This window comes from Desmodus rotundus, chromosome 1, assembly GCF_022682495.2.
Source record: "Desmodus rotundus isolate HL8 chromosome 1, HLdesRot8A.1, whole genome shotgun sequence".
NCBI lineage: Eukaryota > Metazoa > Chordata > Mammalia > Chiroptera > Phyllostomidae > Desmodus > Desmodus rotundus.
Window position 1 is genome coordinate 132108496 of NC_071387.1, and position 25939 is coordinate 132134434.

Below are 25939 nucleotides of genomic sequence, written 5' to 3' on the forward strand. Positions count from 1 at the left end.
AACTTCTCCCATTACCATTTATATACCCCTCACCCCCAGCAATCACCACACTGTTGTCCATGTCCATGAGTCCTTTTTCATTTTTGCTCCATCTCTCCACCCCTAGATCTCCCCCCAACTAGTTGTCATCCTCCTCTCTATTTATGAGTCTTGCCCCCATTTTCCTTGCTAGTTTAGTTTGTTCATTAGATTCCACATATGAGTGAAATCATATGGTATTTATCTTTTTTTGACTTGCATATTTCATTTAGCATAATGTTCTCCAGGTCCATCTATGTTGTTACAAAGGATAAAAATGTCTTCTTTTTTTTACAGCTGACTAGTACTCCATTGTGTAAATGTCCCATAGTTGTTTTACCTACTCATCTACTGATGGACACTCAGGCTGCTTCCATATCTTGGTGACTGTAAATAATGATGCAATGAACCTAAGGGTGCTTGTGTTCTTTCAAAGTAGTGTTTTGGGTTTCTTCAGATCTATTCCCAGAAGTGGGATTGCTGGGTCGAAAGGCAGATCCATTTGTAATTTTTTGAGGTATCTCCATACTGCTTTCCACAGTGGCTGCACCAATCTGCATTCCCACCAACAGTGCAAAATGGTTCCCCTTTCTCTACATCCTCACTAGCACTTGTTTGGTGATTTATTGATGATAGCCATTCTGACAGCTGTGAGATGATATCTCATTGTGGTTTTAATTTGCATTTCTCTAATAATTAGTGATGTTGAGCATCTTTTCATATGACTATTGGCCATCTGTATGTCCTCCTTGGAGAAGTGTCTATTCAGGTCGTTTGCACATTTTTAATTGGGTTGTTTGTTTTTTAAGTGTTAAGTTTTGTAAGTTCCTTAAAAATTTTGGATATTAGCCCCTTATCAGATATATCAGTGAATATGTTTTCCCATTCTGTGGGTTGTCTTTTTATTTTGTTCATGATTTCCTTTACTGTGCAAAACATTTTAGTTTGATGCAGTTCCATTTGTTTATTTTTTTTGTTTCCCTTGCCTGGGGAGATATATTTAATAAAATATTGCTATGAGCAAGGTCTGACATTTTGCTGCTTATGTTTTCTTCTACAGTTTTTATAGTTTATAACATTTAAGTCTTTGATCCATTTTGAATTTACTCTTGTGTGTGGTATAATGTGGTATAGTTTCATTTTTCTGCACGTATCTGCCCAATTCTCCCAACATCATTTATTGAATAAACTATCTTTAGCCCATTGTATATGCTTGCTTCCTCTGTCAAATATTAATTGATTATAAAGGTGTGGGTTTATTTCTGGACTCTCTATTCTGTTCCATTGATCTATGTGTCTGTGTTTATGCCAGTACCATGCTGTTTTGATTACTATGGTCTTGTAGTATAGTTTGATATTAGGTAGTGTGATTCCTCCAACTTGATTGTTCTTCCTCAGGATCACTGTTGCTATGCAGGGCCATTTGTGGTTTCATACAAATTTTTGAAATATTCGTTCTGGTTCTGTGAAATACGTCATGCCGTCTTTTAGTAAGGAAGTTTACAGGTGTGGCAAATCCGTGCTATCTCACTAGCGTCTTTGAAGGCTTATGGTATGCATTGCCTCAGTGGTCAAGGATGGAACTGCAGGAAAGCTGGGAGGGAGAGACTAACCCAGAGATTTTCCACCTTTTTCATCTCGTGACACATATAAACTAATTACTAAAATTGTACGGCACACCAAAAATATATTTTTTGACAATCTGACCAAAAAAATAGGTATACTTTTGATCCATTCACACCGATGGCTATTGTTGTGTTGGCTGTTGTCATTTTTTTGTTTGACAATCTAAGGGAAGAGAGGTCAGGGCCCCTGACTAAAGACTCAGGTATTGCGTGTTTTAAAAATTCTTGCAGCACACCAGTGTGCCTCTGTCTGTACACCAGTGTCCCATGGCACACTGGTTGAAAATCACTGGACTAAGATAATGATTGTAAGATTTTAGCTAAGAAAAGCAAGGGCTGATTTGTTACAGTATTGAAAACATGGTTTTCTTGTGATCAGGTGGACACAGATTACAGTGTCACCAATACTAGATAAAATGGCATCTATGATGCACACATCATCCGTACACATTTGTAAGGAAGCAGGAATGTAAACAAAATTGAGGCAGGAATTACAAAATATCCTTACAATGACACCTCCATTGTGACCTTGTGTTACAGGTCTCACACAAATGAACTTGAAGATAGTTCAGGTTTGATCACTGAGCTGTACCTGTAGTTGTCAAGACTGTGGTTCTGCAATTTATTTGAATATCAACTGTTTGCTTTGTACCTACAACATCTTGAAAAACTTGGTTGGAACAACTGAAGATCAACACACAGTTTTAGTGGCGCTCACTGTCTCCTGTGTCTCCTGTGCAATATGATTTCCTCTTTAGTACAGTGGACAGTTGAGAAGAGGAAAATCAAGAAAAGAGAATCTTCAACCATAAAAACTGAACAGTTAAGCACTATCCAACAGTTGTGGATGACAGTACTTGGCTCACTCAGCACACGCAGACTATAGGTCACTGGTTCCATAGCTCAGTAGTACGAGACAGCTGTGACTTCCCACCGTGTGCTTCATTAACTCACTCTGTCCACTTTCATTTTATTGCCCAACTAGTTCAATACTCAAGTGAATCCTCCTTCACCTTCTGAGCTGGGAGCCAAGTTTGATGCTTTAATTGCTGAGGCTTTGTCCACATGCATTTCACTGTCATGGGTTAAACTGACTGTCAAACATTGGCTGCAATGAACCTGATTAGAAATTTTAAATTTCATAGGGGGAACTTGACTTGAGATCCTTGCCCCTTATAAACTACTGTTGTTTCTAGGCATATACCGGAGTAAAGCAATAGAAAAATTAAAGAACGGACAAAAATTACTCATTTAATTGCAGCTTATAACATTCAACTAAAAAATAGATATTCCTGTAAAGCCCTACACTTGATAATTCATTGTGAAGAACCATTGTCTCAGAATTTCTACTTAAAAATAAAGACCCTAAAATAATTATAGTAGTAACAACATTAACTAATATCATGCCTCTCAGCAATCTATAAAACATTTACCCACACACTCATTCTCTTACTTTTAACACTGTAAATACTTTCTAAATATGAGATCAGTCCTCTTTGCTTTAAACTTAGGAATTTCTGCTGTAAAACTGTTTCATTTTTGCACTAAGAAAGCAGCAGTTTTTTTTATTTTTTCCTTTTTATTGAATGTATTGGGGTGACCCTGGCTAACAAGACTATACAGGTTTCAGGTGCACGATGCCACATCACATCATCCGTACACGGTATTGAGTGTTCATCACCCTCAGGGAAAGCAGCTGTTTTTAAAACACGATTTCATGGAAAAACAATACATTATCCTAGACAATTCTCCATTTTGCTGCTTGCTCTAATCTCTCTTGTACACTGTCCAAGGCTACTTCATGCTATGTGAGAATCATTTCTCCTCTTATTTTCCTTTTCTCTACTTAGATTTATCATTTGTTAAGTTGTTTTAAGATGGCTGTTATACTCACTGAGCCTGTGTGCCCTTTAATTTCCCTGCTTTCAGGGCAGAGTGGAGTTTCTGAAGGAGAGCAATGTTTGATGGGAAGGTTACCTTCATTAGGTTTCCTTTACCACTAGAAACCCCTTCAAGGTGATTGAAGCACCTTGGTGCTTCAGCATCTCAGTTTTCCAGTTTTCGCATGCCCCCACTTTCAGATTTGAGATAAGTTGCAGGTGGCTGATTTCCTCCCAGAAGGTAGCCTAGTCAAGTTCAAAAGGAGTGATGGGTGCCGGAAAAAACAACAACAAAAATATCTGCCCAATTATAAAGTCCTGTCGTGGAGAAAAGACCCTTCGTTATCTTTATAACCACATTAGAGGTGCTTAGCAGCATTTTTCACAAGGCTTATGCAGGAATTCTTTTTACTACCTGTATGTTCTGTCCTCCCTGGTTTCTGTTTTCTTCCACCCATGTCTCCTTATGGCCATTTGCCAATGATACAGCTCGCTGAGGTGGGGCTGAGAAAGTGAAATTGCTTCATACACAGCTTTGGCCCCTTGGGCTCTCTCTGTCCCCCAGGGAGGATGGACTGGAAAACAGCTTCCGAACAGGCTCTGTTAGGTGTGACAATGCACTTCTCTCTCTGTTCTCAGGGTGTGATTTGCAATTGGAAGACCAAAGAGTAGATTGGCTTAAGTAGGCATTGACTGTATTTTCTTCTTACAAGACCACTGAACACTCGGTTTTGTTCTGTGCTGAGCTCTGCCAGTGCAGCTGAGCTCACTGTTTATGGCACTGGAGGTCCTTTCTCGAAAATCTTGGTTGTCAGTCTGATTAATGATTACTCTATGAGAATGTTGAGGCAAGGTTACATCCACACACAAAAAGAGCATACTGCAGTATTCCTGAGTCCCAGAAATGGGTCTGTTTGACTGTGTATAGACATTTCAGGGCTACATGAAGGCAAATTGTCTGACAGACAATTGGTCCAGCTTATTTCTTTGAAGTAAGCAGGATCTCAGTTACCTAAAATTACCTAAAGACTCTTTATTCTTTCAAATGTAACCCCAATATGCATTATATTGAATGACCTGAGGCTAGTTGTTCTTGGTTCTCAGTACAAGGAGATCTTTAAGGGAAGGCTGCCCGCCTAAATAACTGCTAAGGTCCCTGGGACCTTAGACCTAGGGATGTTAGTTCGATACTCCAGGTTTCAATCCCCTATTCATTGCACTGCCCTTTGGCTCTGATGGCCAAGGAACAACATGAGGTAGTGGGAAAAACACTGAGATGGGGACTCAGAAAATCCAGCCTGGAGTCCTGCTTGTTGCAGTTTTATTAGCTGTGGCTTTGGGCAAGTCATGACATTTTTCTGTGCTTCCACTTTTGCCTCTCTAAAATGCTGGGGCTAGACAATTTGGTTTCACAGATTGCGCCCAATTCTGTGTCATCTAAGATTTTGTGATTCATTTGGTTTCCTCATTTGTACTGAGGGGTCAGCCCATGGCTCTGAACTTCATGATCAGAGGACAGACACTCCTTGCTTTAAGAAGCAGGTTTATAGAACAGGAAAAGTCCCCTTATCCCACGTGCCCACGATGTCGGACACGGGGTAGAGTGAGGCACGTGTAGCACAGCAATGGAAGGCCCCGTCTGGGCCCGGACTGCTCAGATTTGAACTGAGTCACTATTTGATTTGGGGAAAGCTACTCAAACCTCTCTGTGCTTCGGTGTTTGCATCCAGAAAACTGGATTAATAATAGTCTTATTTCATCGGGTTGCTACAAAAATGAAATGAGCTAGTACGTATAAAGTTCTTAGACCCACACTTGCCACATCACAGGTGATCAGTAAGTGTTAACTTCTCTCGATTTTTCCCAATAATGGTCTGTATACCATAAGCAAGGAAGGGCAACGTACTGGCCTTTAGGGCAACAAACTCAAACTTTGGACAATTCCATTGTTAGAAAGTTCTACCTTATTGTTGGAATTGACTTCTAGATAAAAGTTATCTCTTTATCTTGTGTTAATTTGTAATAGCTCTTACATAAACACTCTACAGGCATTTCTGGAAACTAGGACATATGTTGGCATATACTGGCAAACTCCAGCTTGTCTCTAATAATTATTCACCCCATAGAGGGACAGGACAGCGACTTGGCTGCAAATGCTGGAAAACTCTTCCCCTACTTGAGTCAAGATGTTTGTCTACTTACTGGGATATTGTTTTATTTTTATTAGGAATTTTAAGCCTTCTGGGTGTGGGGACCATATTTAAAATGCATTTCCATAGCATGTTATAACATAAAATAAGCTACTCAGAGGGAGGGATACTGGAAAGAACAGAAAAGTATCCACAGTGATTTCTAAAGTCTGACTCCAGGCCGTTAAGTGTCAACAGTGGCTGTGAGGGTCCCAGCTCTTGGTCGAAGCTGAGGTGAGGCCTAAGGGCTTATGTATCGACTAGTTCCCTTATGACTTTATTAAGCGAAATAAGACGAAGCTACATTTTGCAATTGTGATTTGTCTTTCACTCAAGGTATTTTGTAATAAAGATTCATCCAATCCACTCTTTGCCACTTGAGAGGACTCAGCGGACTAGCATGGCCACACCCATCAGGATCAATTCAGGGTCCTCTGATGAATGACACTAAGAGGGCTCAGAGCAACACCGGGCAGGGACAGGTCTCACCTGGGTTCATCAAATCTTTCCTTCATTTCTTAGGTTCTCGAAAGATATCAGGGCAACCCACCTCATAAATGCCACCCCATCGCACTTCAATGGCACCCTTTCAAAACCAAATCTGTTAAATGGCCATTCTACTTCTACTAATTGGAGCCATGCACATTTTAACATCAAAGGTTACCTTTAGGTAACTTAACAAATTAATGGTGCTATTTATCAGTGAAGCCTCAGGTTACTATTGAAAAGAAAAATTAGCATCTGGAATCAAAAGACCTTTGTTCAAGTCAGTTTAGCTCTTCCTCACTAAGAATCCATGATTAAATCTATTCAAGCTCTCTGGGGCCTCAGCTCTCTCACCTGCAAAACAGAGACACTAATACAGATGACAGCTAGGTTTCCTCAACGAGTGGTGGCTGCTGGGAGTGTAGGTTACAGGTTTGAAGCCAGGTGTGCAACCCAGGGTGAAAGAATCCCCAAATTGAAGGTCTGCCATGCAGAAGGAAGGAAGAAACGTGACACATTTTTGCCATCCCTGGACTTTTAAAATATTCATCCAAGGATGGTAAAAAATATAAAAATAAAGATGGGAAATTGATATTTTAAGCCAAGGTGTATCCAAATTCTACTATCTGTTTTATTAGTTTCGTTATTAATGGTGGGCTATTAGAAAAGAACTAAAAAGAGGAGTCTGCCCAGACCTTCTACATCCAAACCAAATTCTTTTGTGTGGTGGGATTCTCAGCGGCCCCGTGGAGAGACAACCTTTGTTCTATATGCTCTGTAAGAGAATGATGGTGGGGGGAATGGGGTCGGTTTCAGACAAAGTGGGGAAAAGGCATGCACTGGCAGGCCCAAGACAGAGCTGCCATGGGAAGCAAGAGGTAGGGCCTCGAGGTGCTCCTCACCGCGTTCCACACAGGCAGCCACCTAGTTTGCCTAGGCATTGAGCCAGCTCTGGCAGGAGACTTGATCAAGGCTATTTGCATATCTGTTTCAGGACAGCAAATTTTGTCTAGCCATACAAAATGAGAAGGAAATCGATCCAATCACGCAGAGAACTTAATTTGGGAGGAGGGAGGAGGTGAAAGAAAAGAAGATAAATTGCTCGTTTTCAATGAAGTGCAAATTTTATTTTCTGTGAAGTGTAAAGTGTGACAAAGACATCTTTAGAGAAGATCATGTGGTGTTCTGGTAGAGGGCTGTGTTTTCCAGACGTGCTTCAAGAAATAATGACGAAAACAGAAACACATCTACTACACTGCAGTCATAGTACTGGGCCCTGTTGTTCATGTGTTAGGTCATTTAATCTCCACCAGCTCTACGAGATGGGATCTAGGGCCTGGAGATGTCTGGCCCTGTTTCTCAGGGCCAATAACTGGAAGCCCAGCCTTAGACTCTTAGGCCATGGTTCAAAGTATGTGGAAAGACCAAGAAATGTTAAACAGTGCAGGCGACTCTGTGTTGAAACTCTTCTATAAATAGTTCCCAGATTATTTCTAATTCCCATTGACCTGCTACAGTGCAAGCTATTCAGGAATGTGATACAGATAGATAGTTCCTTTTAAAAATAGTGCACAAATACATGATTTCCTCCCTCTTACTACTGTGTAGGAGAAATAGGAAAAGAAAAAGGTTAGGAATTTACCTCCAAGCTATCCAACCTTCCTATCCTTTTAGTAATCACTGAGGGGAACTCCTAGTTACTAGGGAGATCATAACAGGCTCCATTAGATTCAAGTACAACACTTGGGTTGCCTGGCTGGAGAATGCCAAAAGAGCAAAGGAAAATATTGTCATTGCTGAAATCATTTGATGTCTATGACTAATAAAAAACATTTTGGCAAATTGAATTTGTAGGAGTGCCCAAAAGGCTTGGTTAGAGCTGTGAATTAATAGCATACAGTAGTTCTGTCTGCAGAAAGGAAAAACAAAGGCAAAGATGTTAAACTATTTTAAAATCTATCTGAAAAACCAAGTGTCCAACAGAAACCTTAAGCAACGAATCTAGGTGCTTTATTCAACTTTTTTAAATTTAGATTTCCCCCTCCCCTTTTCCTTATAGCTAAATAACACATTTTGTACATTTTGAGTCACATTATCCTTGAATTGTAGGGGACCTACAGGCCTTCTTGGCCTTCTTACCTAACATCTCACAAGTACCAGAATTATCCTTAAAGAATCCCTGACAACTGTAGCCAGCTTAGAGACTGTGAGGGCTAAAATGTCCCTTCGGACAAGTGCTGTGTCTCTCAGGGGCTGGAGGAAGCCAGAGGCAGAAAGAGCTGAGGGTACATCTGACCTCTAATTACCTCTTACCCCAGGCCCCAGAGGATACTATGGGCCTGCCTGCAGATGTCCATCCAGTCTCTGTGTGACCATTCCCAGACCAGGATGCCTTTGCCAGGACCCACCCTACCTTGTTATGTATGGATGCAGCTCTAGTTGTTGGAGGGTGCTTTCTCGGGCTGAGCCAAAGTCTGCTTCCTTGTATTTTCTGCCCATTGTTCCTCATGGTATCTCTAGAACAATGCTGTTTGACTCAGCTTCCTCTGCTTTGGAATAGTCCCTTAGACAACTGAAGTCAGCTGTCAGGACTCCTGCCTGTACTTACTGTCTTCTCCAAACTACGCAACCTCAGTTTCTTCATCATATCACAAGCCAAGTATACAACTGTTACAACAATTTTAAGAGGTAGAACATATAATCACCATAAAAGAAAGACAAAAAGGTGGCCTGAAATTAGACTTTTTTTTCAAAAGAGAGTTAAGTTATTTAACTGGAAAGCTAGATTTTTAACTGATAATGAGACACGCCTGCCTTCCTGCAGAGTACCTCCCTGCTGCGCGTCAGCCATCCTGGCAAAACGGAAGTGCGGCTGGATGAGACACCACGCCAGCAACCCACGATCACTCATCAGTTCTCACCTAGCTGCTTTCATTTCTTTCGCCTTTGTTTCCTATTAATGCCTATCTTGAGAAAAGGTTCTAGAAAAATACTTATCTGCATATGAATAGTTGTGGTATAATTTCAAAAGGGGCAATGTAGGAAAACTAAATTTTTTGTTATTTTTCTTCCCAGTATTATATTTTGAAAAATTCTAAATATACTGATGAAAAGTTGAAATAATTTCATAGTAAACACCCCTATACTTAATAACTGGATACTACAATTAACATTTTGCTATCTTAGATTTATCAGTTTCTCTTCCACCCATCAACCTGTCTTACTTGTATCCATGGATCAGCGTAAACTGCATTCATCAGTACACCTGATCCCCAGTACTTCAGCATGAAAATCATTACCAGTTCTTTTTTGATACTTCCAGTTAGCATTCTCTTCTTCATCCCTCTTGCTCTTCTTTTCCTCTTTCCCTCCACTTTCTCAATTTTTACTTTTGCACCCTTTCCCCCACTTTCTATCCCCAAATTCTAAGTTGTAAAAGGAAAGTGTGAAGAATCTGAGCATGGAGCAGTCTCAAAGTGGCACCAGGAAAGGCCAGGGACGACTGCACGGGCCTCACGGCTGTCACCGATGCAGGTCTGGGACAGACAAGGTCCTCGGGAACAAGCTGACACCATCCAGTTTACAAGAGAGGGGGGTGTAGATGAGCATGCCCACGTAGTAATTTACTAGGGGAACACAGCAGTGAAATACCCAGTCTCCCCCTGAACTCATCCACATGACGCGCCAAATTGTGAAGGGTTTGATGCAGAGAGACTCAGAGAAAGGGAATTAATTAGAAGGTCCTAGTGACATAAAACAGAGAGACCTTCTCAGCACTGAAGTTTCAAAGCTGGCCTGCACAGCACCTGACACCGAAGGGAGCGCTGCGGAAACCAGTACAATGATAACACTAGTACGTGAGCACTGACCACCGCTGTGGGAGAAGTGCCGTCCAGACCAGGCACTCGTGTTGTGGTTCAGAGCACCTCTCGCCAGGACTGCGCCGGTGAACCCCGCCACATTCTACCCCTCCACCTCGGTCTAAAGAACTTTCATGTTGACCGTTCTCCTTTGAATAATGCGTTCTCTTTTAGCCACGTGTACGCCATTGATTAAGCTTTTGTGGAGTCCGAATCTTTCTGCTTTGGTCTGGAAGACAACCTGTCTTTAAAATGGGAGGTCTTCCCTGGCCAGGTTGGAGCATCATCCTATACACCAAAGGGTCACAGCTTCGATTCCCAATTAGGGCCATACCTAGGTTGGGAGCTCGATCCCTGGTAGGGGCACATACAAGAGGCAACCAATCAATGTTTCTCTCTCCCTCTCCCCCTTCCTCTTTCTCTAAAATCAATATCCTTGGGGGAAGATTAAAAAAAATTAAAGAGGGAGGTCTTTGTCTTTTTAATGCCACCTTTGATAAACTGATTCTACTGGCTTTTTAGCCTCATCAAAAGGGAGTGATCTCCTACCGCCCAGGTGTATGCCTTTCAAAGACCAAGGAACACCATCTTCCCTGATGAGCAAAATCTATTCCTTTCCCACTCTTGATATTTATGTTGATAAGAAGTATCAGTGATTTATTTTCTGGGCTTCCTCATTCTCAGCCCACAGAGGCTTGGCAAAGTGAGCTCTTCAGTGGCAAGGCAGGAACCCAGAAGTGCAAATGTAGCACTTCTCACGCAAACAGCTTCTCCAGAGTCGCAGATAAATCCAAGTTTAACAAATTAAGTTCACTCTGAAATCCATAAAAGGATCTTCCTAGCCATAAAGTCTCACGGTAAATCCTTTGGTTATGTAACAGTTTTCTAATGTAGTTCTTTCAAAGGTTCTGAATAAAATCATATTATTGTATAGCAAGGAATTCCTATCCTCTATTACTTAAAAACAATCCCTACCCCTGACCACTTCCCCTATAGAGATACCGTAGTGAGTATCTGTCAAATCAGCACCTCATGGTGGCATCACACCCTTTTGAATGTATGTCAGTGAGAGCCCTTACGGCATGAGGGTGATGCCCGATCAAGGCTTTGACTCTTTGGTGGGAGTTTCCTTACAGACTGGAAATAAAATCAGATACTTTCAGCCATTGGCACCTCGGCGGTAAAATGACAACTGCCAACTAGAGTTCTTCTCTAATTGCCTCTGTTAGAAGCCGCCACCAAAACACAAGGTTCAGATCCAGATAAAAAACGCTTCTAGAAGGTAAAAGATACTATGATGCAGAGAGTAGACTGCGCCGGGGGTCACCTGCTCCAACAGGAGGAGCACGCTCACTCAGGGTCACGGACCTCAGAAAGGTCTCGGTCTAGGGTAAACAGGGAAGTCGGGCTTCAAAGGCCACATCTGTTCAGACATCATTAATTCTTTTTATGCCTTTGATGTATCTGTCTCTAGTGACAGAAACTCTTCTTTTTTTTAAGAAACTCAAATACCAAAGGAAACTGAGAAAGCTTAACACTGATTTGGCAACAACTAAGCATGATGCTGCCATCACCGTCCTGGAACTCCGTGAGAAGATAAGGACGCTGTGTGAAGAAAAGGCAGCCCCTAGAGGTCAGTATTACCACGTGACAGTGGCATGCCCCCCCCCTCCCGGGTCCTGGGTGGTGTGTATAGTTTATTGGCAACAAAGCAAAAAGCAAGGCTGCAGTGCCAGGCAGCACAGTGGCCTGGCTGCATGCTGACCCGGCTGACCTCCCTTCTGCATGAATGGAGACATCGCAGGAACTACTAACTCCAGACTGGGTTCCCTTTCACTGTAAGAGAGGCAGAGAATGAATGAATAAGCCATTCTTTAAAGGAAAGTCCCTGAAGCTGAAGAGCTGGACTGAAACAGATCTGATACGTGTCCTTGTACAAGCTGGGTGGCAGTGAGGGACGGGCAGAGTCTAAGAAGGAAGACCCAAAGCTCCCAGGGATGGGCCTCTGGAGTGGGCCAAGGAGAGGAGCTCATCTAAAAGTGTAGACAGGTTTGTAGACCCAGCCAGGTACAGGGAAGGAAACAAATTAATGTTCTAACAATAGGCAAATGAGCCGGAAACAAGTAGGGAAGGCTGGCTGGAGATAAAATCTGGGTGGTTCCAAAAATTTGTAATAGCCATTTTGGTCTGGATTTTTTTTTTAAAGTATTCTCTAAGAGACTATAAACACACATTTGGGGGAGGGGGGGAGACCAAGATTTCAGACAGTCATTAGTATTAATACAAGTTTGACACGAGTATTAACATTTAATACTTTAATACTGTGTGCTAGGCATTTTGCTAAGTATTTCGTGTGTATTTAATTCTCAGAAGTGTGTACATTGGTGGATTCTACAAGAATAAGCAGAGGCTTAGAGATGCTGATTGCCTCGCCCCAGATTAGATGTGCCTGAGCCACAGCCGGGCGGCACAGGCAGACATGACCCCCACCCAGGTGTGCACAGCTCACAACAGTCAGGCTGCCTGGCCTCTGTGGCTCAGCAGTGATAGCAAACTTCCTTCTGCCTGCTGGGTCTCTTGCAAAGCTATGATTTGGAGGAATGAATGTCTTCCTTTGATGTGTGGCACTCTTGTAAAGCCAGGAACATGCCATTGTTCTTACTCTGGCTTCCTTTATTACTCATAAGTAATTCTGGAAAAAGAGGAGGACCATGGAAATAAATGGAGGAGGAGAAAGTAGGCGATGTGGCTTTGGAAAGTGAGACACTCCTGGCATCCTGGCCGCATGGTAAAGCAATTTTAACATGAGCTTGGTTCTAATTTCCAGTTTTGAACAGCACTTTCCCAGGCTTACAACGGCATGTAACAGTCACCTTGAAACATACACTGAAGGTCAATTTGTTTTGCCCTTTCCACAGAACAAAATATAACTTATGAGTTTGCTTTTACCACCATGAAACCTAAAAGAATAAACTCTATTAGAGAATATCATCCATCTAAAGGTCTTTTTTCCAAGGCATCACAGCTAGACTTCACCTGGGGGGCAGAGGAAGAAGCTGACAGCTATTGTACAGCACATTAGAGAAAGTCCTCCAGCTCGCTTGAGAGTAGCTTTCAACTTCTTCCCTGTATTCTTAATCTGGCGAAAAAAGATATTATTGCAAGGTAGCTAATTCTCATTACTCATTTTTGACCAAAATTATATCACTTGCTGTCTCATGATAACTTTGTCCCTTTGCTATGTTTATAGGTCAAAATTAAAATAATACCGAGGTGCCCTAATGGTTTGGGAGAGAATGGGAAGTATTAAATCCCACCTTTCCTTCTTTGCCCATTTTTTTCTATATTCTTGTTTAAAAACAAACAAAATTCTAGTACGGGGCGGGGGGGATCTACTGCATTATGAACAGATATAAATTTCAATAAAGCCAGGTTTTCCAAGGTCAATTATGGTTGCAGACAGTGACTTCCTTTTGAACCGACATGTGGCTTCTCTTAGTTGGTACAGAAACTGAGTCAGCGGACTAGGTATAGGCCTGAAGTTTTAAATGAGTGCACATTCTTCCTCTCCAGTGGGTGCCGTGCAGCCTCGCCCTGAATTCCACAGCTCAGGAGATGACAAGGCCACTGTGGCCCCAGAGCAAGAGTAGCTCTTAGTCTCAGAGACTTTGGTCACCTTGCCCTCCTTATCAATTCTCTTGAAAGTAAAGTCTGGAAAGATGCTGATAACTCTAACATACAATAACCCCCATTTAACCACAGAACTACCTCCCACACACATTCTTCAACCAGAAAACCATTCCACCCCTAGTTATCTGGTGTCCTTTTCTAAAATGTTTGTTTTCAGTTCTCAGACCTTTGTTTGCGAATGACAGCTGTCTGGGAGTAGGGACTAGGCCTGGTGATAGCTTACAGAGAAAGAGTGATTTATTGGCACAAGTGTAAACAAACTAAGCAAGGACCTGCCATTAGTCCTGCAGTGTGACGGCTTCAGGGTCTCAGATATCACTGTGTCTGTCGTCTCTGCTTCTCTCTGCACTGAGACTTCATTCTCTCCAGCAGGTAGTCAGACATGGCCAAAAGCAGCTATGGGCGCCTTCCCCGCCTGTTCTCCAGAGAAGACAGAATGTATTTTCCCAGCAGCTCTAGCTAGAAAAAGTCTAAGAAAAACCTCTGCCCTGGCATGGGTTGGGTGCCCATGAGGGTCTACGAGAAATCTTTGTGGCCAGGGTAGGGAGCTATGTAGGGTTGGACAAGCTTCAGCCCTGCACTCGCCACTGGGTGGTGGGGTAAAGGGAAATAATGGCAGGGAGGGGAAAGTTCTGACTGACAGTTACCACAGGGCTGAGGTGGGAGACAAGTATGTCCTTAGAGGAAGGGATGGCCCATTACTGAAAAGAGTGAAGGACAAAATCAACATGTCCAATACACTCTGTTAATGGTCAAATTAAAATATAATGTAATGTCAATGAGTCACCCGTCCACGAGTACTTGTACTTTTTGAGTAGATTCTTTTTGACGAAAAAAAGACCTTCATGATCCCAGAAATAAACGTCCAATGGCAGAATTTCAGACCCCGTAAGAGATTGAGACTGACCCACTTTGGGAAAGGAGTCCCCTGTCAGCCTCCATCGAGTGACACCACCATCACCTACTCCGAGAGCATGCCTGCTATAACTGTTGAAATTGTAAGAAGGGAAAATGGTGTTGATTCTAAATGACATCTTAACTGGATTAATATAAAGTGACTTCTCTGTTATAGTTACAAACTGATGCCCACAGTTCTAACGAGTAGGTTAATGAAACATTTCCAGATGAATGAGAATTTCTTTTTCACCCAAATATGCTTTTTTCCCCATTTGGTTCACTTTCTAAGTAAGGCTGTATGCATGCATTAGGTTGCCATTGAGTTCCTCCGATCACAGGGAGGCTCCAGAATACTAGGACTACCTTAAAGCACCTTCAAACTGACGAAACAGCAACCTACCAAACTTTTTTCTCAATACATAAACACAGTAAACTATTTCATTGGCTATGTACTTGAATTACCTCCGAAGGAATAAATGATTTCAGTCAATGGAAAGTTCAACTGAAAAGAAAAAACACCTTTATCGTAAAACTGGCACAGCAGGAAACTCGCTTAGGTCTCAGTGCTGTGTGTTGACTTGACTTGGTTCAAATAATCACAGCCCAGGGCAGATTCCTTCCGTCATTTCCACAGCCTGCACCTGAGGCGCTTACATTATTTACTAGCAGAACTCAGTGAAATGCCTATTGTACCCTTTCAAAGTTCGAGTCCACCTTTTGATAAACCTTAGTATGCAGGAACCTAAGGTTAAATTTCAAAACAATCTTTGCTTCCTTTGGCTTAGGAGGACGAAATTACTCTGCAAAAGCCCTTATTAACTACCAGTAAGTCCTTCTGTTGGCGCTGGAGCATTGAGTCACTTGCTACAGTGAAAGCTCCTGTGTTTGACCAGCTCAGGGACCAGTTTAATAGGTTTCAAGTTAGCCTGCGAAAGGGAACGCACTCTCCTGGGTTTTCCTTTTTAGTTCTTTTTTCTTAACATGCACAATATAGTATCTAGCCCCTGCTTGCATTGTCCCATTGTCCCAGTGAAAGCCATGTCAACTTTGAAACCATCTCTTTGTTTTGACAAGATGCTCCCAGGTAATCAGGCACATCCCAGGGCAGGCTTACCTAGGACTCAGCGTATGAATAGAGCCAGCCACATTTTGAGGGAAGGCTTGTATAATAGGATTGGCATCAGTGATCTTTCAGTGACACAAGGCTGGTTTTGAACACTATCCCATTAATTTTAAGAATCAAACTATTGCTGTCTTAGATTCTAAAGAAAGCCAGGAGAGATGTGTCTTTGCCAACATCCCAGAGCCAACTTTGAATCAACACCTTCAAGAGTATCTTTTGTCATGCAGTCCCGCCCCAGGCACTCAGCCCACACTTTCTATTCCTCCTTCCATCTCTCCTCCCGAAAACTTCCTCAAGATTAAAGCTCCTGCTGCTTCGAGGTGTGAACAGGGATTTGAAGATGATGAAAATGTTCTGGAATTAGATAGTGACATTGGTTACATAAGACTGTTAACACAGGAAAACTACTGAACTGGACACTTGCAAATGGTTAACATGGTGAATTTTATGTTTTGTAAACTTTATCTCAATTAGGAAACAAAGTTTCTAAAACAATCTCTGCTAAAATGGAATGACTAACACCCTGTCAAGCGTGCGTGTATTTTAATAAGAGTGCTCTGGGCCTAAATAAAATCTTCCCTTGGTAGAATTCCAAGCATTTAGAGAAGGGTCATATCAATATTTGTTGGAGTAAGGCCACTCTTGAATGGTTGTCCATTTGTGTCTAGGTCTTTTGAACAATGCCATCCTTTCTTCTTCTACTTTCTCTCGGCCCAGCTCTTTGAAAGGCTGCTAATCCCGAGACCAGGAACCCATGACTTGACCGATAATTCTACATGCAACCTTCTGTCACCACTGAACACAAATATTTACTTTACCAGTCTACCTAGAGTTTCCTAAGACAGTAACAAGAAAGGTCCTGGGAACTCACTGATTCAACTGCCGGGACTTTGTCAAAAAGCACCGCTTGCCACCCGTGTTGTCGGACTGTGTAGGGCTCAGTCGGAGCACAGGCGAGCAGCCTGCACTCCCTCCTGCTGCCCTGACCAAAAGTGCCAAGAACTTTAGGAAAACAAAAGGTGGAGATTCCCCCCCTATACACATTACTACCCCAGCATTTGTAGAAAAGGGTTTTAAGCATCTATTAAATCCTCAGAGACAGAAATTATTCCAAGGTGGGATATTTTATATTTGAACCAATAAATGCCAGCAATGAGCAACAGGGAAAATGAGAGAAGATAGGAGTGGTAACTTCAAGTATAGCTTTCCAAGTATAGCAAATCCCCAAGGAATTTTCATATTTACCTCATAGAAATAGCTTATAATTATCCTCATCATCTCCCATTTCATTCAGAGATTGCCTATCAGGTTGTCTTCCTTTTTTTTCCACTGAAGTCTCCCTGAAATAGAGCTGCTTTCTGAAATAGAACCCCAAAGCCAAAGCCTTCTCACTGATTTCAGGAGTTCCCTCAAGGACAAGCAACCGCTCCAGGAACCCCTGCAAAACTTCGGGATTTATTGCACGAAGATCCCAAGAAATCTTATACAATATGTACAAATTTACGGTGATTCTAATTTTTAAAAGGACATTCTAGAGACCTCTAGGTCTAAAATTCACTCATACAAAAACTAGGAATTGCTCAGAATTTTTTTAGTTCCAAGTGATGGAAACCAAAATGAAATTAGTTCAAGGAGAAAAGAAATCGACTAGCTCCTGAGCTGGCAGGTAGGCTGAGCATGGGGTTTCTGGGTTGCTCATTTGGCTCTTCTTTCCCTATCGACCCCACCTGAACTATCACAGGCCCAGATCAAGAAAGATCCCCTGGCTGCCCCAGCTTAACAATCCAGAGTGAACATCTGTTTCTGCCTGCTCACAACCATACCCCCCTTTTGGTAACAGAGGCATGATTTTCCTTGGGCAAGAGGTTCCTGTCCCTTTCACTGCAGTCCTGTGGGGCTGTTGATCATGGTGTCCCTCTCCCCCTTGACTCAGGGAACGTTGTGACCAGCAGAGCCAATCACACCTGCTCTTTTTCAGGATCTTGAATATTGAGCTGAGTTGAGTGAAAGGCGGCAGAATAAGACTAGAGCTGATTCATCCTGGAGGCTGGGTCCTGACCCTGAAGAAACTGTCTGTTAGCTTTGCTCTCCTATTCCTAAAGCTGCCTTCCTTTACGAGGTCTGATTGCTAAGCTTTCCTTCAATACTGAGAGCTTTCTTAACATCCTTCCAAAAACTTCTTGTTTCTTTGCTTAAAGTAGCTAGCATTGGCTTATAATACTTACAATCAAAGAACCTTAATTTATTCCAGCTCTAGGGAACCTCTCATGGAGCCTATGTGGAAATCTCAGGGGAGGGATTTGACCCTATTTGTATCACTTTCTCACCCATAGATCGATCACCGTGGCCGAGGACACGGGATATTGTCAGGTCCACACCTGGGCACTGGGCTGGAGCAAAGGGCTAGGGAAAGTCATCAGCTACAAGGAGAAGGGACACCTTTCTGGACAGAGGACAAATGCCTCTCACTGTCCCCTTTAATCTATTTTAGTTAAACCTTATAAGCTAGGAGAAGAAAGCCATGAGTTGAAGATCAGTTTTATCTCATCAGGAAAGTACAAAATTTCTCTTCTTTCTCTTCCTGTCACTTTCAAATTCCATAGTTAGGTCCTTCCTTTGCAAAAGGTCTGGAAATCTATTTATTTTATAATTAACAAAGGGTAAGAATATCCATTCTGAAATTTTTGGTTGGGGTCCAGTATTTACTAGCTACACCAGCTGTGCGAATTCAATGTCGAGGTCCCCTCCCTCCTTTGTTTGTAAGACTAATTTTGGAATTATACGATGATCAGGAAGTGGTGTTCCCTTCCTTCTGTCCATCCCTAAGGAATGGTTTCTTTAAAAAGTCTGTGACTTCTGTATCCAGAAAAGTTGAATGCAAGGGCAAGCCCTAGCTAAATGTCAGACAAGGCACAGGAGAAATGGAGCTTGATCAATTTCAAAGACTTCCTCCCTAAGCGCGGAGACCACTTTGATTACCAGAAGAGTGTGTGCTGTTTGCGGACACTATTCAATAACCCCAACTAGAGCTGAGAAGGAAGATGCTTCCTTTCAGGGAACTTGCAGAGAAATAGTGCGTGTTCCTTTGTCAAACATCGGAAGATGCACATTTATTTGTCAACCTAAAATGAACTGGAGAATTTGGGGTTGCAAACAATTGTCAGCCAGCTGCCAATACATGAGCAGCTATTCCTGGTACAAGCCTCTTCATGGCCAAGTAGAAAAAGTCAATGAAGCTCTCTCCTGTATTCCCCAGAAACCTCAATATTATTTTATTTAATGACTCAATGTTTCCTGATAGGATGTTAAAGTTAGAAGATGACTTCGCTGGCTATATGGAAGTTTGGGGGAGCTTGAGCTTATCAAATCAGATTTAGAAAGGATGCATAGAACAAGATTCTGCTGTGCACATGGGAACCTTCTGTTTGAAGGCACAGGGCTTATTTCTGGCCAGTGAGACAGGGTTAGACATATACTCTTACGTACGCATTAGAGAATACCACTATGTGCATTGCAGGAGTCTGGAAGAATATTTGTTTCTAAAGATCTACTTCCTTGGAACAGACTATCCTGCCATGTCTCTAAATTCCTTAATAAAAAAAACAAAAAACAAAAAAACCCACAGGCTGATATTGGACAAAGAACGTATAACTAAGAGGAAATAAAGAGAAAACATAAAAGGAACAGCATTACTCCTGATTGGCTTGCTATGCAGATGGATCCAGGAGATGTGTATTAATTGTGTTGGCATAATAATCGGTGCCTGCAGGATGTGAAAACAGTATTGCTCTTCTGCCAGTGCTTTTCTTAACCCCAGAAATTATGGCTGAGAACACTGCTCTTAGTTTCCAGCTAAGACCTGGAAGTCCTGCCACATCAAGCTGTCCTCTCAGCCTGGGCACACTTAAACATCTGCTCAACAAATATGGCCTAGACATGGTCCAAAGGCTGCTGTTTGCTTGGCCACTCCTAGTGAATAAGGAAGGAACTCTGTTCCTATTCCAGGGAAGTTGCATAGGGTTTGGCAAACAAAGGAAGGAGGAGCCCTCAGCCACAAACTGAATTTGTATTCTTATAAATTGATCAGTAATATAACTCCAAAAGGTGAATTTCTGAGGCCAAGGAAATGAAAGGATGCAAGAGAGACACAGGATGCTTCATGGGTAGATGAAAACAAGAATCCTTATGAATCCTCAAAGACAGAACAAGTACTTAGAGACTAGGGTCAAAAAGATAAAACTCACTAAGTTTGATACAATCCTAGTATTACCCTAACTCCTAAAAATTTCATAAATGTATAAGATAATAGGATGGCAAAATTTTTGTCACACTGAGCTGCCTATAACAGGATCTGACCTCAAGTTAAAGTCTCCTTCTCTAAGTTGATTCAGAGTATGTCAACCCATTTGACAGTCTCTCCCAGTTTCTTTGTCCCAGCTGACAAAAGTACAGTTTTAATAGATCTTTGGGATGAATAGGTCATTCTAACTCTGGATGAGTGGCAAAACCCCTGGTCTTATCCCAGGATGCTAAGCAAATTTCTGACAAAGAGTAGTTAATGTTCAATTTGCTTTTTTATTTTAGTTTTATAAGGTATGCCACCACCAGACACTACTCATTTTCTTTTAAAGTTATATGTAATGTTCATTAATTTATACGTAGTTTTTATTTACTATTTTATTACCTTTTAAATATTTTATTTATTTATTTTTAGAGAGAGGGGAAGGAGGGAGAAAGAGAGGGAGAAAAACATCAATGTGTGGTTGCCCCTCATACCCCCACAACTGGGGACCTGGCCGGCAACACAGGCATGTGCCCTGACTGGGAATCGAATCAGCCACACTTTGGTTCTCAGGCACTCAATCCACTGAGCCTCATCAGCCAGGGCTTATTTGCTATTTTTAAAAAATTACTTGAAGTTTTAAAATAACTCTTATAAAATATACTTCTACATTTCCAAATTTAAAAATCTCTTATCTATATTGATCATATCAGAACTAAAAATCAGGACACTGCTTGACATTGGTCTAACAAATAAATTACATTCATACTCAAAAATATTTGAAATCTGGAGGTGTGCTACAGAATCCTAGATATATTACTGCTATATTTATAGTTCAAATAGGGTTGCATGAGAATGTGGAAATGCCACATTTATTTAGCTGATTTTACTTGTGCATCCTAGTAGCTAAGTGTCTTGGGGTCTTAGATGGGAAGGTTAGTAGAATGTATCTAATTAATGCCACAAATCCAACAGACCACCAGCAGTCATTGAAGGAAACAGAGAGCTGACTACCCTAAAAGTGAGAATTGGTGCTTATCTTCATTTATTGTATCAGAAGAGAAAATATGAGAATCAGACCTTGCATAATCCACCTATATTGATGCTATAAATAACTTATTCAGATGCAAGTGGCTGATCTTTTCTTTTTCATAGCCATAACTTTTCTATATGAGTCCCAAGAGTCAGTAATTGAACTTGAGAAATGATGTCCTTCTTTTGAGGTTGCTTTTGATCTGAAGCCAAAGGGAAGTACTTTATTTAGCAGAAGCTGTGGGTTGTGAACAATGTGTATGTGGTGATGTTGGCACACACAATTAAATATACCTTAATTTGTTTGTCAATAAAGCAGTACCAAGATGCTCAGAATTTACTTCAGGATAAATTCTTAAGGAACTGGAAACTGGTTTGAGGTTTTCTTGTTCTTTTCCCATGAACATATGCTGACAAGCACTCTTATTTATATTGTATTAAAAGGCTTTGGTCCTTCTTTGAAACATTCCTGAAAAAAAACTGATCAACCTATCAGTCTTTTATTGCATCAATTATATCAGCTTGCCTTTTGGTTAATTTAAGAGAATAAACAAACACTCTTAGTCTTTTTTAATGACTGACTTTACATGTATATTTCTGTTTTGATAAAATTTTATTTGTATCATTTGTGGATTTAGTAAATGTATCCATTATATATGGTCTTCTGAAAGCTAAGCAAGAATGGAAAATATCTCGATTGAGCTTCAGATCAAAGAAGTAAAAAAACCCAAAAATAAAGATTATGCTAGAGAAATAAAACGCACATGAAATGAGTAAAATCCAACCCAACTGGAATGTTACAGTGCCGTGCAGTTACTGGGAATTTCCCCTGACGTGCCTCTTGGTCACCGAAGACTTTGTACCAGTTCTTTCCTCTCTCTAAACTGCCTTAACCTTTTACCCCCACCAGAAACCCTGCCCCCTTTTCTCTTCTGATCCTTCCTCAGAGTGTCCTTTGGAACTACCTCCATCACCACCAGCATCTTTCCGCCCACTCCCTGGCCTTCCCGGGAGTTATGCGTCCGTAAACCTCGGGCACACTGCACTCATAACATCTATTATTAACATTTCTTTGCTTGGCTTTCTTTACTAGTATACTACAGGTTTTGTGACAAGAAACAGAAATAGTGTCTTTTTTCTTTATATCCACAGCCTAGTGCAGGGCCTGATGCGTCACGGTGATGAAATGTGGGATGGACGAATACTGAATCAAACATCATGGGATTCTGTGCTGGTGTTCCGCTGCTTACCATGTTTATGAATTGCTTGGTGATGGAGAGGGTTTGCTTATTAAGTTAAAATTTTAAAGTCAACCACACTGGCAGATGTACCAGGGAACAGAGTGTACTTTCAGACCGCCAGCGATGTGCATGGGATCACTAGCACAGCCTACCAGGTCCCGGGTTGAAGGAGATTATCAAACCCTAAAACTGATTTGAAGTAGTACCAGTTCTTCTGCACTGTATTGTAATAAGCTGATTTTGAGTTACCGCTTTAACTCAAACCGTCACTCTACCGTTTCAGCTCTCGCTGCGGTCATGTGCACTTGTTTAGATGGGATAAAGTCTAGCACACAGGGTCCAAGTCAGAGCTTTGTCATTAAATCGGCCAGTCTTGTGTGACTAAACTGAACATTTGTTCCAAAGTCCTTTCTAATCTACTCTTTACATCGGCTGGCCTACCTGCCTTGTTCAGCACTTTGAGCCAGGGCCCAGCATCCTTGTGTTGGCCATAGCCTCTGCCTTGAGCCACTCTGGCTCCGCCCAGTGTGCGTGCCACTTCCTGACCTCCCCTGGCCATAGCACTAGTTGACAATTTTATGATTATTTATTTGGTTCCGATACACCAGGTGACTCCTTGGATTCTTACTCATTCTGTGATTAATTGATATGTCCATTGATGAATTTTCACTTTCAGTTTTTAGGGAATATCCTCCCTAATCCTAGTCCAGCCCTTAGAATTCTCTCTCTGTGGCCTGATGGTCCTTTTAAGTTGGTCTTGTTTCCATAGATACCAAGATCTCAGAATTTAACCTTCAGGGGTCTGACTGAAGTCAACTGTTGCTTATTTTTATTTAGATCTTGATTAACTTCTGTTTCTTTGCAAATGGTCCTGTTGCTTTTTCTTAATCATGTCAGTGCTTTACATTAAAGGCAGGTTAACTGTTCAGGAACACAGTTTTGGCAGAGTTACTTTCATAGTCAGAAGTACTTTGATGGCTTCCCATTGCCTGTGAAGTCAAGTTTATATTTTTAGCCTGGTATTCAGCACCCTCTGTGAATTGGTCTCAACATAACTTTCTGCATATCTTTCTCAATTGATTTCTCAGAACCTCCTTTTACACACTCACATTCCTTTTCTCCATCACTTTCCTGACAAAACATGTGGAAGAAGCCTTCTATCTCCTTCTCCACTCCTGCGACAAAATAACAAAACCTGTCTGATTGGTTTCACTTCATTAGCATGATTACTTTGCCCAACTGAAACAGCCATGACTTTGTCCCAGGAGGTCGCTTTCTCATTCTCTAAGAGGACTGTGTACCTTCATATCTCTTCCCAAACTTCTTTCCCCTCCTCCACACCTATACCCAGCTGATGACCTCACCTACAATTCACTGAGAGTACACAGGTCATCAGAGGCAGACTCTCATCTTTCCACCACCGAATCCAAACTCTCACTTCATGTTCTCACCTGTGTTCTCCTGACTGCCTTGTGTTACCAGCAGGGAAAGCGTCCCTCCTCCCATTCACGGCTCTATCCTCCTACTAGTGCTCCGGACTAGTGCTTCCCACCTTCCCGGGCATGTCACGTGCTTACCCGGTTTCACACTTGCATCATGTCCTCCTCTTTACTAGCTCATTCCTGTCTGCATAGTTACCTGTTAGTATCTCCCACTGCTGCAAAAACTTCCTCTGATTTCTCATCACTCAGTACCTTTTCTCCCACTCTTCTAAGATAAACAGTCCCACACAATGTCTTCACTTTCTCACCTTCCTCACTTTGGCTGTTTAACCCACTGCAGGCTTGTTCTCTCCACCCCAGTTAGGTGGGGGCGTTTGACTGAAAGTGCTCTTATCAGGGTCCCCAGCGACCCTCACGGTGTCAGACCAAATGTAAGCTTTTCTGTGCTCACCTCGCTCGAACTCAGAGCCTCACACAACACAGACGACCACTCCTTTCTTCTTGATGCTTTTCCAGTCTTGGCCTGTTGTCAAACCACAGGGTCCTGGCTTGTCTTCTTCCTTATTAATTACTTCTCTACTATGCTGAATTAAACTTTATAAAACCTCCAAATGTCCTCAAGACCTGGTCCCAGGTCCCTGCCTCTTCTGAATCTTCCATTTTTCCCTGATTGTCTCATCCATTCTCATAGTTTTAAATATCACCCATAGTCTAATCATTCCTAAATTTGTATCTCCAGTCTAACACTCTTCCTTTAACTCCAAATCCAAGTTTTCAGGTGAACTTCTTATGTTTAGCTAACCCTTCCAACCTAATCTGCTTCAAACATGGTCTTCCCCTATCTTTTCCCGTCTCAGGCAATGGCAGCACCCCCCCAGTTACTCAAGCTAAACACACTGGTAAAAGAGATGTTACAAATTGGGTTCAGTGCAGTAAGGAAAATAGAGTTCTATAATAGAAAATAAATGTCGGCAAAAACTGCTTTACGAAGGACGTGACATTTCGGCTGAAGCGTGAATTATGAGAGGGCGCTATGCCTATAGCGAGGCAGAGGAAGAGCTTCCTCCAGAAGGAAACAGCAAGTATAAAGCTGTTTCAGGGCAACAGCGTGGTGTATTTCTATAGTAGTTATACATCTAATGTTTCTGGAATGAAGTAAATGAGGGGTAGGCAGCAGGGAATGAGTGCGGGCCTATATTAAATGTATTTCAATAATCCAGGTGAGATGTAGTGGTAGCTTGGAGCAGAGAAGTAGAATTGGAGAGAATGGATTTTTTATTTATTTAAAAATTGTTGATTGTGGTATAAAACCCATAATAGATGTTTATCACTTTAACCACTCATAGGTGTAGTTCAGTAGCATTTAGTCCATTCGCAGTGTTGAGTAACCATCACCACTATTGATACCCAAAACTCTTTCATCACCTCCAGCAAACTGTGCCCAGCAAACAGTAACGCCCCCTTCCTTCCTGGAATCTCCATGCCACTTTCTGTCCTGTGAACTTATCCAGTACAGGACTTTATAGAAGTGAAGGCTTAGAGTACTTATCCCTCTGTGTCTGGCTTCTTTCACTAAATTAAGCATGAAATTTCCAAGGCCCATCTTTGGGCCATAGCATGTATCATTTAAATTCCATTCCTTTGTGTGGCTCAACACTTTCCATTGTATGTACATGCCACACTTTTAAACACTTTAAGTGGATTTAATCTTTATTTTGGAAACAGTCAGTGAGACGTGGTGATGAATTGAATGTGGGGGTGAAGGAAGTGAAGGTGACAAGAGTGATTCATTCCTAGGATTCTAACTTGTGAGAATAAGTAGCAGGAAGTTAATTTAATAAAATGGGTAAGATTTGAAAGGGATCTTTCTTAATCCCGAGCAAACTGAATTAGAAGTCACAACCTACTGAATGGAGGAGGACTGCCGAAGAATGAGGCCCCCACTGAGGCTTAAGTAATAAATACGAGTTAGCCATTTTAAGAGGTATGCATGGGAGCAAGTTAAATACAGAAGGAAATTCCAGAAGTGTGGAACAGATAACAAAAGTATCAAGATTTGTGTTTTATTTCTTTTGCCTGGAATACCCTCCCCTAATTTCTTATTTCCCTTTCCAAGATTTTCCTGATCTTCAAGTCCCAGGTGAAATACCGGTTCTTCAGACCCCCCTTAGGCA

General features: G+C 41.7%; 1 protein-coding gene across 1 annotated transcript in view; it reads left to right on the forward strand.

Moving 5' to 3' along the window:
* The window catches only part of CCDC192 (coiled-coil domain containing 192), a 181680-nt gene that overhangs the window by 113648 nt on the left and 42093 nt on the right, over positions 1 to 25939 (forward strand). Inside the window, exon 6 of the mRNA XM_024571287.4 lies at positions 11559 to 11691. Coding sequence (XP_024427055.3) covers positions 11559 to 11691 — 133 coding nt within the window. The remainder of the gene's footprint in view (positions 1 to 11558; positions 11692 to 25939) is intronic.